The following is a 15,525-nucleotide window of genomic DNA, read 5'->3' as shown; positions in this document are numbered from 1 at the left end:
GCACCCTTCCTTTCAGAGCTGAAGATGTTTCCTGCCCTAAAGTAAAAATCCTTTGTTTCCAGACTGCCTGCTTCAGTCTTTTTTCCACTCCTTTTTAAAAAGGAGCGGATGGGATGCGTTAAAGTCCAAATTTGCCTCCATCCCACACAGACGCGGTGTTCTCATTTCCATTAGTGTCATCGATGTGCATGAGAAATGCTTGGTGAGGAAATTGAGGTTACTGAGAGAAAAAAGTTACTCACATGAGACACAACTCCCTGCGGACGTGTTTTGCTGTGTGCCCTGTCCCAGACCTTGCCCCACATTTGAAGTAGAGCAGACTGCAATTAAAACAGCAAACAAAGTGCCATCGACCCTTCAATGTGAGCCTAACGTGGGAACTGGCCGTGCTGAAATATTAATTCATTTCCTCAAGGTCACTCTGGGAGCTACGGGTTGAGCACTGAGCTGTGGGTGCCCCAGCCCTGGAAGTGTTCAAGGCCGGGTTGGATGGGGCTAGGAGCAGCCTGGTCTGGTGGGAGGTGTCCCTGCCTGGGCCAGGGGGATTGGAATGAGATGATCTTTAGGGTCCCTTCCAATCCAAGCCATTTTGTGGTTCTGTGTGATTCTGTGAAGGTACAAAGTACACGGGTGTCCTGCCAAGCTGATGAGACACCTCTCAGGCTTGAAAACAAAAAGGGTTAGAAATATGTTGCTATCAACCTTTGCCAGGCCTCAAACAAAAGCACCAGCATCCCTTTTCATTTCTATCCTCTCTGGGCCCCTCTTTGTATGATTAAGATGTTCCTGCATCTGCAGGCAGTTTTGCTACCAGTGCTCAGCCCTGTCTTTGCAGAAGTACCACGAGAGGCTCAGTTTAAAAGCTCTTCTGTGCTGGCAACTTCTGTTTCACCTAAAATGAAGATCCCAAGTTAAACCCCACAGAAAGGAAACCTTTCAGGCCAGTGCTTGTTCTGGAGAGACACCTGCTGGCAGAGCCCTAGAGCTGAGCTCTGAAACGTGTTCATCCTCCCTTCTGTCTCGAAGGAAGTCAAGCAGAAATAAAACCATAACAGAGATGCAAAAGAGGCCGGGGAAAAGGTTCACGCTAAAGGGGTGGAACTCAAAGCAAGAGCTTGTTCCAGAGCCTGATCCCAGCTCCACCACCCCTTGTGTCTGTCCGAAGCAGAGCAGTCACAGGGGGACAGCGCTGAGCAGTAAAATGCTGCAGAAGATCAGCGGTCTAAAATACTTGAGAGATTTGAGTTTGTTTAGCCAGTTTTTAACTGCCCTCCCTGCCAGCACTCTCATTTTAGGAAAGCCAAAGAAACCCCAAATTCCCACTTGGTGTGGGCTGAATCGAAGTAAGCTGAAACAAGAGCACTCACGGCTGAGCTGGCTCGAAATCACATCTAGTTCTAGGCAGGAGAACCAAGGCATGTAACTGCATGTTACGTGTGGGGGCACACACGCTCCTCAGGAAGGATGTGTGGCTTGTTTGTAGAAATCCTGGCAATCGGTGCCAAGAAAGCACTTGCCTATTAGTTATTCTAACTCCTGTCAACTCTCCAGGAAAGATGAGTAGCAGATTTGGGCCAGTTTCCCCTCCATTTGCACAGGATCTGCTGGCAGGTGGATTAAATATAAGTGATTCAGTTGAGAATTGAATGCTAGGAGCCCCCCAGGACTAAGGTGAAGCTCCTGATGGATGCTTTTGGGTTTTTTGCTCTTGTAACAGCAGCACGCTCTGTTCACTGCAGTTACTCCCCCCAGGTGCTTCCCCACATACAGGGTTTAAAGGAGAACACTCGTTAAGTGTTGGCCTAATTACTGCCCAGCCACTTGCCCACTTCCAGGAGTCTCAGTGGCTCCCGGTGGTTCTGGAGCAGATGTAAAGGACAGGCTTGGTAGACTTGAAGCAAATGACTCCATGGTTTAGGAGCAACCAGGAGACTGTGCCTTCCTGGGGCAAAGTGAACAGAGAATACCTCTCTTGGGATGTAGCCAGGAGTGAATGCAAAGGCTGCCAGAGGCACTGCCAGCACTGAGCGTGACAGCTTTCCCGTATGCCCTTCTGTCCCCCTGTCACTGTCCCTCCCACAGCAGCCACGATAAGATGTACTCAGGCACCTTAAAAAAAAAAAAAAAAAAACAAGGAGGCTGCTGACAATTCTTCAAACAGCACAAAAGCAGACCTGGTGCCGCTCCCTTCTGCTCTTCTTTTGATTTCATCACCCACACTCACCACTCGTCCTCCTCTCATTGTGTGGAGGTTTTATCTGGGTCTGGCACCACTTCACCAAAAGAGAGAGAGAGATGGATGGATGGATGGATGGATGGATGGATGGATGGATGGATGGATAGATAGATAGATAGATAGATAGATAGATAGATAGATAGATAGATAATTTAGAAACTGAGTTCAAATTACCAGAGTTTCTATGAGGATATTCTTTTTCTGGGTGCCAGTCTCTCTAAATAGGAAATTTGTAAAATGAGACCACATGTTCCATGTTTACAGGGAAAGGGAAAAAAATAGAGAAGCCAAAATCCCAGAGAAGGCATTAAAGAGAGCTTTGAAGTAAACCACAAATAAACTAAGAATAATATATATTTATTTAAAACACAAGCAGCCCCAGAGTTTGCTGTGCCATGAAATCCTCTTGGTTGTGACTATTGCTGCAGAGGCCAGGATATTATAACACAAGCTATTTCCAGCTTAGGATGGGTGAAAACATATAAAATGACAATTACATTTTCTAAGCAAACCAGAGATCAGAGGATGTCCTCTGCTGGTGAGGAAGATGTTTTCAGTTTGGTTAGTCACAAATCAGTCTGAGACTTGAGACCTGGTAGTTATTCCTCTACTATATGCACAAAGTATGTATATGGACTCACTGGACACATACCAATTAATTTATGAGTAAAACCTGACAGGGTAAAATCTTATAGGATTATATGCCATAGCCTCATTAAAATCCAAGCAATGTATTTTTTTCCAATTGCTCTTAGTGCTGCTTTCCAGTGAGAAATGCAGGAAGTAATAAAGATTTGTTGCCTCATAAAAATATTGTTCAAAAAAGCCAGGCTCTGACTGGTTGGCCTTGATCTGTACAGCCCTTCCTATCAGCCCTACACTGTGCCTTGCCAGTAAGAAGTGTAAGAAATCAAACCAGCAACGTCACAGCGGCGCAGAGGGTTCCTTCTGGAGTCTGGAGGACATGTAAATGGGCTGTTGTGTCCAAACTGGAGGATTGTGGCTGGATTTTATTTCTTGCCACATGCACATCACAGCCCTGTGCCGGCCTGCTCAGGCTGTTCCTCTTCTTCCCAGCCCTCTTCCACGAGTGTCCTTGTCACTTGTTGTCTGAGGCTTCCCTGTACACAAGATTTCATTTCCTCCATAACCAGTGCTGGAATCAAATTAGCAGCGACGTTACAGGATACAACTTGAATGTGCATCCTACACTCCTAATTTGCCAGTCCTCGAGACAAAAGTTGATGTCTTGATTCTCAACCCTGATTGAAACTGGAAGCTCAGAGAATAGCACCCCACCACGAGAACTATAATTCTCCCTAATATTCTGATAAACAGACGTTGAACTGAAAGCTTGTTATCTTTTTTTTTTTTTCAGAACAAAGGAAAAAATATTCCAACTCCAATATCATTATGCATGAGACTTCACAGTACCATGTACAGGTGAGTATGCAATGAAATTTTATGGGACTGAGAGGCCTACGTCAGTGATAGATGCTGATAATGAAATGTATTTCATTTGTCCTGGAGTTTATTAGGTCAAAGACCAGCTGGGGAACCTTCTTACAATACACAAGTGTTGTTCTCCACACCCTGGGAGAGGCAAACAGCAAAGCTGCTGCATTCTTCCTTAAGGGAGGTGGGACTTCCCCTTTGCCCTATTTCTTTCTCCCAGCTGCTGCATGCAGATAAATTTGCCTCCTGAGCTTCCCTCGGAGGGGTTGTAATTTCTAGCTCCTGTACTGCAGGGCATGCCTGCAGACAGCCACCCACTGTAATTCCCCTCCTTGTGCTGTGGGCCACCCTGGAGCAAGTGGCTGAGACCACGCAGATCCTCTCCATCCATGGAGCATGCTGCTGAAGCTGGGATCCTCGGGGCCTCTCAGATTCCTTTGTGACAAAGAGGGATGAAAGGAAAGAGCATATGTAGGTGAAGCACAGGAGTTTGTTCACCAAAGATGCTTTGAGGAGACAAACTAAAGGATGAGAGGAGAACAAACTACAGGAGAGCAGCAGAAGCCCTGAGATGATTCCTCTCCAAAGACTGACCTCACTCCTTCCTATGAGTCAGAGGCTTCGGGCTGGACTGGATCTCTTTCTCTCCTCTCACACACTGCCTGCTCTTTCTAGAAGTAACACCAGCTCTCCTGCTGCTTTTATTTCTCTGCTGCTCTTCTCCAACTCCTACCTGTGAAGAGCAGCAGTCATTCCATTATGGTATGACACTGTCTGAAAATCAATGCAAATAAACTCTGGTATAGCCCACAGATCCTCCCACAAGGCTCCAACAGTTTTCCAGGGCACAATTCTGGGTCGTGTTTAAATGCTACAGCAAAACAGAGGATTTGCTATCTTCTCCCACCTTGTATTCCACATCTTATCTTACCCTACAACTGTTCCTAGCTTGGATCCCTTACACCTCTTTGAACTTGAAGAGTGGGAAAGACTCCAATATTAGAGAGGCTGCTTTGGGCCTGGGGGAAGAGGTAGAGAACGGTTGCTGCTTCTGCATGGCTGGCGGTTCCAAAGGCTCTGAAGTTACTGGTGTGTCCCCTGTCCTTTGCTGGGCTATGTCAAGGATGAGTGCCTGTGGACAAAGAGGTCAAGGCCTGTTGTGAGCCAACACTAAGCAGTCATTTGGCTGGACATGGTCATTACAGCCAGCAGATGGGGAATGGTTGACAGGAAGGGAGGACAAAAAGCAGTAATTAAAGAACATGAATTTGGTTTAATTACAGATGGACCTCTTTTCTACTTCAAATTTAAATTGAAAATGGCATGCAAATCCATCATTCATCAAAAATACAAACGATCAAGATTCAGCAAATTAAAACGTTTAGTAATTGGGGGGTGGAGAACAGAAAAAAAAAAAAAGATGTTAAAAAGACAAGGGAAGTTCAGTATGAGGAAACAGGAAACGGAGAGGCTGTGGTCCTCTCCCTCCTCTGCATTTGAAGGAGAGTATTGGGAGCTGCTGTCCCTCTTGTTTCTCTGTCCTTCAAACCCTTCTTGACAGACAGATTAAAAACAGTATTCCACAGTGGTTACCGGAACTCACCTGCCCAGAAAACACAGACCACATCGACTATCACCTTTCAGCTCTTCCTCAGCTACTGTGTCCTCTCAAGTAATTCAAAACCCTTCAGCCATGACAGGCATTCAGCCAAATTCATCCAGCAGTGTCACAGACATCCACTTAAAGAGAGGAGCCAGCCTGGCTGCCCGGAGCCTGGCGATGCCTGGAACACAACGTGCCGCTGCCAGCCAGCAGCCTCTGTACCACGGGAGCTCTGCCCAGCTGGGCCGTTTGTCACTGAAAACCTGGCAAGGCAAGAAAGGAAAGCACTTCATGAGGTTCATGTTTAGTAGACAGGGTCCTCTCTTCTCTGATTTAAGTCCAGCAGAGAGCTTAAGAACACAGTTAAAAATAAAGGGAGCTGCTCATTTGCCTACAATGAAATTTTGACTTGTAAAAACACTCATTTGGAAAGAGGCGCTGGCTTCCACCTGAGATACTAACTCAATCCACCCCATCAGAGGCCTGGCCAGCCATCCCCATCAGCAAGTCCTAACAAATAAAGTCACTTGTGGAGTCAGGGAAGGGACTTTAAACGGTGACACGTACATTAATTCTTTATTAATTATGCCATATGCCACTCATTTGTGAGTTTCTACCTTGTACTTTGACCAAGACAAACAGGACTTAAGAGGCAAGCAGTGAGGCAGCAAGAGGTTTCCTTATATGAAGCATTTTACACCCTTAAAGTAATCTGTAAGCTGATCAAAGTTTAAAAGTGGAGAAAGTCATTGCCCATTTCTTACAAAAATTACCATATTTGAATCTCTGTGTGGATGAAAGGGGCTTTTAGTGAGATAAAGGTAAGAACCAGCTTCTGTCCCCACTCGGTCCACCAGTATCTACAGAAAATGGAAAGGAAAAAATATTCTAATGAGTCCTAGTCAGACAAGTAGCTTTCGTTTCCACGAAAATTAACTTAACAGTAAATGACAAAGGAATTTATGAAGATTGTAAACCTGGCAGTTAAAATAATAGAGCAGATAAGATTCCTGTCAGCAGGTATAAACCAATTCCTTTCACCTCTCTGCAGGCAGAGGGTTTGTCACCTCTGCATGGATAATATTGACTTTGCAAATACCTTTTCATGCAGCATTTTACAATTACAGTAACACATACCCAAGCATGTTCTTCATATCTGATTGGACAGCTAATCTCAGCTTTCGGTGGAGCTGCTCAAATACCTGCCAGGAATTTTATTTAGATAGTGCCTCACCCCATACCTTTGCTTTATGAGCATAGAACTGGATCTTCACTTAACCTCTGAAGTGTTTATCCTCTTCTCCGGTCTATCCATTCATCGCAAATTATCCAACAAGCACCTGAACAACAAATTGGTCACCACAAATTCTCTCCACCCTTAATGCCCACTGCCGAATGTCGTGCTTAAAGACTCTGCCTGGGTTTTTACAGGTAGAAGGGACTTCTTCCCCAGGGCACTGCTTTGTTCCTCATTTGCAGCTCTTTTAGACACCTGCTATTGCGGACACTAACCACAAGGAGCTGAGGCTGGTACTGGGAGCAGACACATTTCCCCCCAAGCTCTTTTTCATTCTCTTCTTGCGTTTTGCATCTCTTGCTCGCCAGTCTTCAAGGACAAAGACTGTGTTTCTGCACTCTCTGGACCCTGACCCTTGCTACAGCACCACTGTAGCAAAAAGCACCAGAAAGAAATTGCCTGAGCCCTAAAGCTGTTGTGTGATCTCTGGGAGAAGGCACGGGTCTTTCTGCCAGAGCAGTTACAGCTGCACTGCACTTCTGACCCACACGCTAGTCTGACTCAGCAGCTGCATGTCAGTGACCCTAATAGTATTAAGAAGGGGAATTGGGATGTGGGGGGAATTGGCTGAGTGGGAGAGATTCCAGGGAAGAGGGAAGGAGCTGGGACCTGTCCTGATAAGCCTGCCGGCAGCAGCAGCCCCCCGACATCAGCAGGATGTGTTGGTCAGGCCTGTAACGTGTCCTTCCAAAAAACTCCCTCCTTCCTCTCCTGGAGGAAGCTGGTTACAACAGGGAAAACTTTCAGCTGCTTTCCCACTCCGGCACGTTCTCCTTCCTATCTCGCTGCCAGGAACACAGCAGAGCAGCAGAGGGGACAAAGTGAGATGGGACCATTTCCCTCTGCTTCCCCAGTACTTCCCATTCCCTGATGTCACCTGAACACGTGGCCTGACCCTGCTGTCACTGGCATGGGGACAACGGGCACAGATAACCTGGCTGCTCTGAGCTGGCATCTCCTGCCTTGCAGTCCCCTCTGCTGGCAGAGCACGCTCTTCCCATCTGCAGAGAGCACTGCTTGCTCTCGCCGCCTGGCCAGCAGCACCGTGAGCTGGTGACACGACCATCTCAGCACACGTCAGCCAGCACAAGAGGGGAAATCAGCATGGAAATCAGGCTGGCAGTGGGAAGAGCCCCAGGCTAGGTCTCTGGGGCAGGTGGAGGGAGGGAGAGAGACCAGGGTAATCTAGCAAAGCCACAGTGCAGGACAGAGGCAAGTACCAAAATACCCCTTTATACAGTCAGAGAGGCCCCTTGTCACTCCCACGAGAGCTGATTCGAGAAATTTTGGTGGGAAAGCAGCATGAGGGGATTGAAAGGCTGGAGCAGAGTCAGCTGTCGGGCTTGGAGCTGTCTTGCGGTTTCAGAAAAGCCAGGGGACTAACCCGTTTGTGCAAAGCACTTGCAAACATGCACGCTGGATGGCAGCCAGAGCTGCTAGAATTGACATACGATGAGATAAATATGCAAGCAGTGAAACTCGTTATGAAAACCTTTGCTGTGTTACAAAACTCTAATCTTTCACCACTGCGAACGGCCTGGTACTAATAGCCAGAACGAACACGTTCCACCGTGACTCTTTCGTGCCCGTGCAATAAAGAACAAACAGCCCAAACCTCTAGAGATGCTTTCACCAGTGATTTATGACGCAAGCACCAACAAACCTTTTTCACCTGTTTTCTCCTCTTTTCCTCCCACCTTCAGCACTTGGCCACCTTCATCATGGACAAGAGTGAGTCCATCGTGACGGTGGATGATGCCATCCGAAAACTCATAATGCTGAACTCTAAAGAGAAGATCTGGACGCAGGAGATGCTGCTGCAAGTGAATGACAAGTCCATCCGCCTGCTCGACTGCGAGTCGCAGGTACCCAGAGTGCTCCGTGAGGATGCAAGTTAACCTGGGGCGTGCAGTATCCTCTTCCCCTTCTGCTTTGGGGAGCCATTTGTGAGGAACCCAAACAAGGCGAGATCTCTAACAAAATCCACTCCGGGGCATGCAGGGGCTGGCTGACTGTAATTAGAAGGACAGGCAGGTGTGGGCTGATTATTCATGGCTCCAGAGCACAGAGACTCCAGATGGAAAATACTTTGAGCTGTGCTCCAGGCAAACAGTAAAACTGCTTTCCATGGGAGTGATGCAGACTTACAGGTCCACAGAGACCTGCATATAGCATGAGCAGAGAGGGAAGGACCTGTTACTGGTATTAAAATAACACGCAGGGTCCCCTGCTTGAGAACAGTGTCCCATTTTGACAGCAATACATGTACGTGCACACAGGGCACCTAAATCTGATGGGAAAGAGCACCCAGACAGTAGGAGAAGGGTGTTTCTGCCCTGCATTTAGCAGGAAGAAACTAAAAAAGATTTGCCCAAGGTCATCCAAGAGTCAGTGGAAGGGCAAACTCCTCACTGCCATTAGCCTGAAAGCATCTTTCCGCTGGGATGCTGCGATGCACGATACTGGGGCAGGTAAGGCACATCAGTAAGATGACAGTGAGCAAGAGAGCTCAAGTTGTTCAAGTCTCCCACTGGGCCCCCATATTCAAGAACTCAGGGGAACAAGAGTCCTGTTTTTCATCCTCCTCTTTCCTGGTCCTATGTAGTCCCAAGCCACTGCAGGCTGTGACACGAGTATTTGAAGAGCCCAGCAAATCCCTGCTGAGAAGCACAAGCTCTGTCAGGTCTCTCTGCTCAAGCAGGGATCCCAGGAGTTCTGTAGATCCCCGTTGCCCAGCCTCTTCCTTCTTCTTTTCCAGGAGGAGCTGGAGGACTTCCCGCTGCCGACAGTCCAGCACTGCCAGACGGTGCTGAACCAGATGCGCTATGCCTCCATCCTCCTCCTGGTGTGCCAGGATTCGGAGCAGCACAAACCTGACATCCACTTCTTCAACTGCGACGAGGTGGAGGTGAGCAGAGCCCTCCTTGCCAGTGGGATGCGAGTGGGTGCACTGCGAGATGGGGCTACTGTGGCCTGCAGCTGGCTTGCCCAAAAAAAAGGGTCCATCCTAAGCCATCCCTCCCACTCTGGTAACAGAACAAGATACGCTCCCAGCTCTCTGCCAGCCATTTCTTCCTTTGCCCACTTGGAGCCTTCAATTCAAATTTTCCAAAGCACAGCCCTTTAGTGAAACATCCCTGTTTTATCTTTAAGGCGGAGATGGTCCATGAGGACATAGAAAGCGCCCTGGTAGACCACAAGCATGGGAAGAAAGTACGACCACAGACACTCAAGTAAGTACTGCAGGGTAGAGCTGGGATCCCCCAAATCACATCCCCTGCAGAGAACACTCAGTGCAGTGACTGCCAGGCCAGCCTCCCTCTTCAAGAGGACCCAGACAAGCAGCTCACTCATGCGGGCTTAGCTGAGGTTCACTGCTATTTATGAAAAGGATATGAATTTTGGCTGTCCTTTTTATTTCCTTGCTCAAAATATATCCTTGGTTTACATGCCTGGGAACAGAGTCTCCATCTCACATAAAGCACCCCTAGGAGATTTTACACCCTGAAGCAAATCACGCTCAGGGAACTCTTCTGCTGACAGGCTTCGAAGCAGGGCTCCTGGCTGCCGTGATAGACCCCCACAATGGTTTGTGCTGCTGACTCTGTGCAAGGAATCTCACCGACCTCACAGACACTCCCTGCTCTAAAGCACCAGCCAAAACAGTGCACGGGCCTTCCAGACCACATGCTGCAAGCTCCATTTAAACCAGTCAGGTGCTGCAGCTCTCCTTACCCAAAGACGCTTGCTGTACCCTTGCAGCCACCTCTCCCAAACCTGCCAGCCTCGGGGCACAGGGGAAAGGCAGCCAGAGCGCACAGCATCACCCCGAGCACGCAGCCCTGCTCAGGCTGGTGCACTTACACACTGCTCTCTTGGGAATAGGATTGTCAGCCTCTGACAGGGGTTGTTCTGTGTTGTTTGCCTTGCAGAGCAAACCAAGAAAAGATCAAGCAGAGACAGTCAATCCTCCCACCGCCACAAGGGCCGGCTCCCATCCCGATCCAGCACGACATGCGAGGGCCAGCGATGAACAGGAACCGGGTGGCACCCCCTTCCCAGTATGAACCAGGTACTGGGAGAGCTCAGCGGGTCGGTCCTGAGGATGGAGGCTCGTTAGCCTGGGCAGCCCACCCTCCCGAAACAGCCTGTGGTCATTTCAGTCCCAACACCTCTGCCCAGTGTCTTTTCACTATGTTATGAAGCAACAGCAAAGACACTGAAATTCCCCAAAGAGGTGACAGGCCGTCACCAAACAGCAATTGCATGAGGCACTGGTGATCTTAAAACGTATAGACAAGACAGATCTGGTCAGAAAGGTGCATCCCTGGCCCTGCTGACTTCAAAGAACCAAGATTTCACCCACAGAAGTCAGGTGGTCTGCATGAATACCAGAGTGGAGGGTGAAAAGGCAGATCTGAACTTACCCCCTACTCCAAAACCACCCCAACTTCATCCCAGTTTGAGCTGTCTGGAGAAAACTTCTAGTTCTCTTTGGAGAAAGAAGTTCCCAGTAACAGAAATAAGCTCCTCTGAAATAAAGCTCAGGTTGACTAAAATGACCAGCAAACTCTAACCCTTTCTTACCCCTGCCAATTGTACCAGCTTCTCTTGGGATTAATTTCTAGGCTGAAGGAAAATCTATAAGCAGGGTACAATAAGAAACTCTGAATACCAGTTGAGGAGAGCAAACACTCATTTCCCTGGGCTGAGAACCAAAGCCAAGCAGATGATCCGGCCTCTTGAATGAAGAGCCTATTTTAGGCCCAGCTTTGCATAATGAAAATCAGATTTCTATTTCAGAGCTGGATCATCTCTCAACATCTATATTCTGACGCACAGCAGTCTTCCGTGAAACAGCCACCTTTAACTCTGCCCTTCCCAGTAGGCTTAACGTAAAGGTTTAAGTCCGTTGCTCCCACCAGCACAGCTGGGCATTTACTCAGGCAGGATTTCTGGATCTGAGAAAAGAGAGCCCAGCACAAAAGCAGGAGTCAGGAGAAAGCTTTGAATGATGCCTGTTTGCTGGGATCATTTCTCCTTTGAAACATGCCTTACTGCTTTTTCTATAAAACCTGTCAAAATTAATCATCTCATCTTAATGCCTGAAGATGACGTACCATTTCCCCAGTCCTCTGCCAAAACTGCCTCCCCAGTTCTCCCACTTGATATATCCTGCTGCCCGAACACCGGCTGTGCTGGCCCGTTCAGAGGCCATTTCACTGAGCTGACACATTATTCTTGTCACAAGAGGCCGCCTGAGCAAGTGCTCACGCTGAAATATTGCTGTCCCATTGAGTGTCTGCCTTCTGGAAGCTGGGAGGTACCTGTGGTTTTTATTTTTGCGAGTTTATTTAATAGTGATTAAAAACACTTGAGACATTGCACATGAATTTGTAGAAAAATGCTTTTTTTTTTTTTTGCCTGGGCCTGCCTAAATATCAATCATGCATAATTCCTGGTGTGCTGCTTTCTAGCAAGGGGCCATTGCATTCTTCTTCAGGTCTTATTTCTTCTTTGTTGATGGGCAGCTAGCTGAGCTGGCATCCCTGCCAAAAGCAAGGCTCCTGCGGGGAGCAGAGGGTTAGAGGAGAGGGTTGGAGTTGCTCTGGCCGTGCGTGACATACCCGTGGAGCACTCAGCAGTGCAAGGAGCAGCTCCTTGGCAGGCTTAAGGCAGCTTAATGCATCCAAGGCAAAGGAGTCAGTGACTGGCAGCCACTGGGAGCTGGGCGTGCAGGTCTCTGCCTGTACCAGCAGCTGGCTGCTCCTCGCCATTCATCCAGTGCTGCTATCTGAAAACAGGCAGCATACTGACACACAGGGCTGGGGGTAGCTGCTGTGACCCTTGAAAGGTTTAATTGGCAGCTTTGATTACCGTTGTGGTCTTCTGAGGTGCTTTCAGAATAAAGGAATGCACAAACCCAGCCAGGAGCGACCATCCCATGGGTCCCTGTGTTTAACACAGGGTCCATTTTCAGCCTTTGATGGTAAAAATATTTTTCTCTCCCTTTCCTTGTTTGCAGACTATGAACGACGAGGCTCTGCCTCCCAGGACCATGAAGAGTCCCGAATCATCTTAGCACAGAAGATTGAAAAAGAAACGGTTGGTAGCAGAACAGTGCAGGGTCGATAGGCAGAAGGGATGGGGGAAAAGAGGAAGGAAGCAAGGGGCTCCTCCTCCACGAGCAGGCATTTTATGCATAGTTCACTCATTGTTAAGCTGATACCTACTGCTTAGAAAGATAAGGGGAGCAAAAGCAAAGCTCCCTCACTGGTTAGGTGCAATCTCCTTTGACCTGAGGTAATTGTGCTCTGCTTCTCCCTGGTCCATAATCTACTCTTGGGGTTATTCTCCAGATGGCCATCAGCCAGCGGTCAGTTACTACATTGGCAAGTACAGCACACAGAACTGGCACGGCTTTGTGTATGGAAAGCGATGAATCCAGGTTAATTTCATGCCTGGATTCCCCATTCCTGTGCATTCTTCCAGGAAATGGAGTGGGCACAGGTCGAGGCACTCGGGGATTCAGGCTTCCTGGCTGTGTGCAGTTTTGGCTTTTTCCACCTGGGTTCATTGCATTTCTGTCCTCACAGCAAATCCTGAACTGCGCTCTGGATGATATCGAAGTGTTTGTCGCCAGGCTTCAGAAGGCTGCAGAGGCATTCAAACAGCTCAATCAAAGGAAGAAAGGGAAGAAGAACAAGAAGAAAGGGCCAGCAGGTACAGTGCAGCAGCTAGAACAAATGGGGAACGTGGGGGCACAGACAAAGGTTGGGATGGAAGCTCAGTTCACACCCTAGCAAGGGCAGGTCAGTGCAGCAGCGCTGCTACGGACCCGACAGCAGATATAACAGTCTGGGAGGTCCTGCTGGTCGCTGGGGATCTAGTGTAGAGCACACAGAGCCTTGTGAAGCCTCCAGCACAGAGAAAGACATCTGACTATTCTCAAACCCTTGATTTTTAGTAGTTCTAGTCTCCATACCTGTTATTGCTGTCTCTTCTGCATGCCAGCAAGATGAACCCCTCTCTGGAAGGGGACGCTCTAATTAAAGTGCCTTTCTCTCCACCTTTTTATAAAAGAGGGCGTGCTGACTCTTCGAGCAAGACCCCCAAGTGAGGCTGAGTTCATCGACTGCTTCCAGAAAACCAAACTGGCTTTTAACCTCTTGGTAAGACACAGGATATTTTTGTCTTATGCAGGGGTAGGGCTGTTTCCCATATGCTGCTGTACTAAGCATTTAAAGTGAAATTCATACTGAAAAACACTGTCAAGGGACAAAGGTGTGAATTTCAGATTCCTCTGCCAGAAGCAACCACAAACTAAACATTGTGCGAGGCTTGTGCAGGTTTCTTGGGCCAAGTTGTTAAACTGAAACTAGAAGCCAAAAGTCCACATCTGAAAAATGCACGCGCCTTCCTGCTGCCTGTGCAAAAGCCAGCACTGTGGTGCCCACGCAGCACTAGGACCCATTCCACAAATGCTGTGAGCTGAGGTGCAGCTGTGCTGCTGGAAGGAGCCAACTATTCCTCTCCATCTCCCTGTGCCTCCTTTCTCCCTATGCCAGGCCGAGCAGTTGTGCCCCGGCACGTGGCTGAAGAGATCATACACGTGAAAACCAACCAATTCCTTTTGGCAATGCTCAGGTCAGACCAGTTCCCTAACCAGGCTCACCCTGCAGCTGCAGAGCGCTCGTTCCCGCAGGGAACACAGCACAGGAAGGACTGAGCAGCTGGGGCCCTGCAGTGCCAGCAGCTCCCCTCTGATGCAATCCTGGCTTAGAGCACTTGTGAAGTCGTGGGCTTGCAGATTCAAGAACCAGTGTGTGCCCTCTGTGCTGACAGCTGTGCAAAGGCTTATACAGGTGTCTCCACTCATGATACTCACTTGCTTGTGGTCTTTGAAAATCTACATAATTTTGTGAGAGCTCTAGTCCCTGTTATCCTTCTGAGGCACAAACCAGAACTGTAAATATTAAAAAAAGAAAAAAGAAAAAAAAAAAAAAGTCTTATCTACTTTAAATTGCTCTCACCTGGTCCTCTCTAAAGAGCAGCAGTGAAGCTGCTCAGCCAGGGTCCTGGCTTGTCTCTGGGTATCCATAGCTGATGCCTCTCATTGTCCCAGGGTTCCTGGATCCTCCACTGTTTCTCCCCTGGAGGAGCTGCACTGGGAGATGTTGAGAAGGGGATGAAAAGCTGGAGCACAGACATGTTCCCAGCTCTGCTTAGTTAAGTGTGTGAGACCAGGAGGGTAATGAGCCAGAAGGAAATTGTCAGCTCTGACCAAACTTGCCCAGTGAACAAGATCCTTCCTGAGACGTTAGTAGTAAGGAAACCACAGAGACTGTAAACAAGCCTAAGGCAGGACACCGAGCTGCAACCTTTTCCTTTAGAAGCGAGCATTCACACATTTTTGCTCGCTCAGGACCAGAACTGAGTCTTGGAGGTGGCAGCATTGGCCAGCAACAACTGCTCCCACACAAACCGATCAGGCACTCTGCTAGGGCCATGCCACGCATCCACATCCTGATGCAAAGGCTGCTCTGCGGAGGCAGCTGAGGATTCTCCAAGCATCAAGAAATGATAGCTATTGCATCCCAGCCCTTTCTGATCACTCGCACAGCTGAGATGGATACAGTGGGGCTGGTGTGGTCAGCCAAACCCTTAGGCATGACACGCCGGGGTTGGTGTCCCACTGATGCGCAGCCCCGCCAAGCTCAGCATTGCAGCTGCTCCTCCGAGAGCAGCATGGGAGCTAACACACAGGAAATTCAGCCACGTGCTCTGGCTCTCCCTGCAATCCTGCCTTGGTCCACAAACCTGCAAAGAGGAGGCGAGAGGCCGGGGAATGTAAGAAGGAGAGGGAGGAAATAGCAGTGGAGCAGCAGTGTATCTGCCCTGTGCTGTCACCTGCCCCGTGCCTGCATCCTTGCA

At 48.6% G+C, this 15,525-nt stretch overlaps 1 protein-coding gene and 1 long non-coding RNA gene across 3 annotated transcripts in view; one reads left to right on the top strand and one right to left on the bottom strand.

Annotated features, from left to right (window-relative positions):
- The window catches only part of EPS8L2 (EPS8 signaling adaptor L2), a 61,225-nt gene that overhangs the window by 30,765 nt on the left and 14,935 nt on the right, over window positions 1–15,525 (top strand). For both annotated transcript variants that reach the window (XM_068683615.1, XM_068683614.1), the window contains 8 exons: window positions 3,615–3,679; window positions 8,295–8,456; window positions 9,350–9,499; window positions 9,745–9,824; window positions 10,524–10,663; window positions 12,617–12,696; window positions 13,188–13,314; window positions 13,675–13,763. In XM_068683615.1, the coding sequence (XP_068539716.1) occupies window positions 3,615–3,679; window positions 8,295–8,456; window positions 9,350–9,499; window positions 9,745–9,824; window positions 10,524–10,663; window positions 12,617–12,696; window positions 13,188–13,314; window positions 13,675–13,763 (893 nt within the window). The remainder of the gene's footprint in view (window positions 1–3,614; window positions 3,680–8,294; window positions 8,457–9,349; window positions 9,500–9,744; window positions 9,825–10,523; window positions 10,664–12,616; window positions 12,697–13,187; window positions 13,315–13,674; window positions 13,764–15,525) is intronic.
- Window positions 2,851–6,156, bottom strand: LOC137857314 (uncharacterized). The gene is made up of 3 exons (XR_011097052.1): window positions 6,068–6,156; window positions 5,295–5,557; window positions 2,851–4,823 (listed from the first exon to the last, which is right to left on the bottom strand). It is a non-coding gene; the product is annotated as an uncharacterized lncRNA (long non-coding RNA).

The sequence above is a fragment of the Anas acuta genome, chromosome 5 (genome assembly GCF_963932015.1).
Source record: "Anas acuta chromosome 5, bAnaAcu1.1, whole genome shotgun sequence".
Taxonomy (NCBI): domain Eukaryota; kingdom Metazoa; phylum Chordata; class Aves; order Anseriformes; family Anatidae; genus Anas; species Anas acuta.
This window is presented reverse-complemented; position numbering and strand designations above follow the sequence as displayed.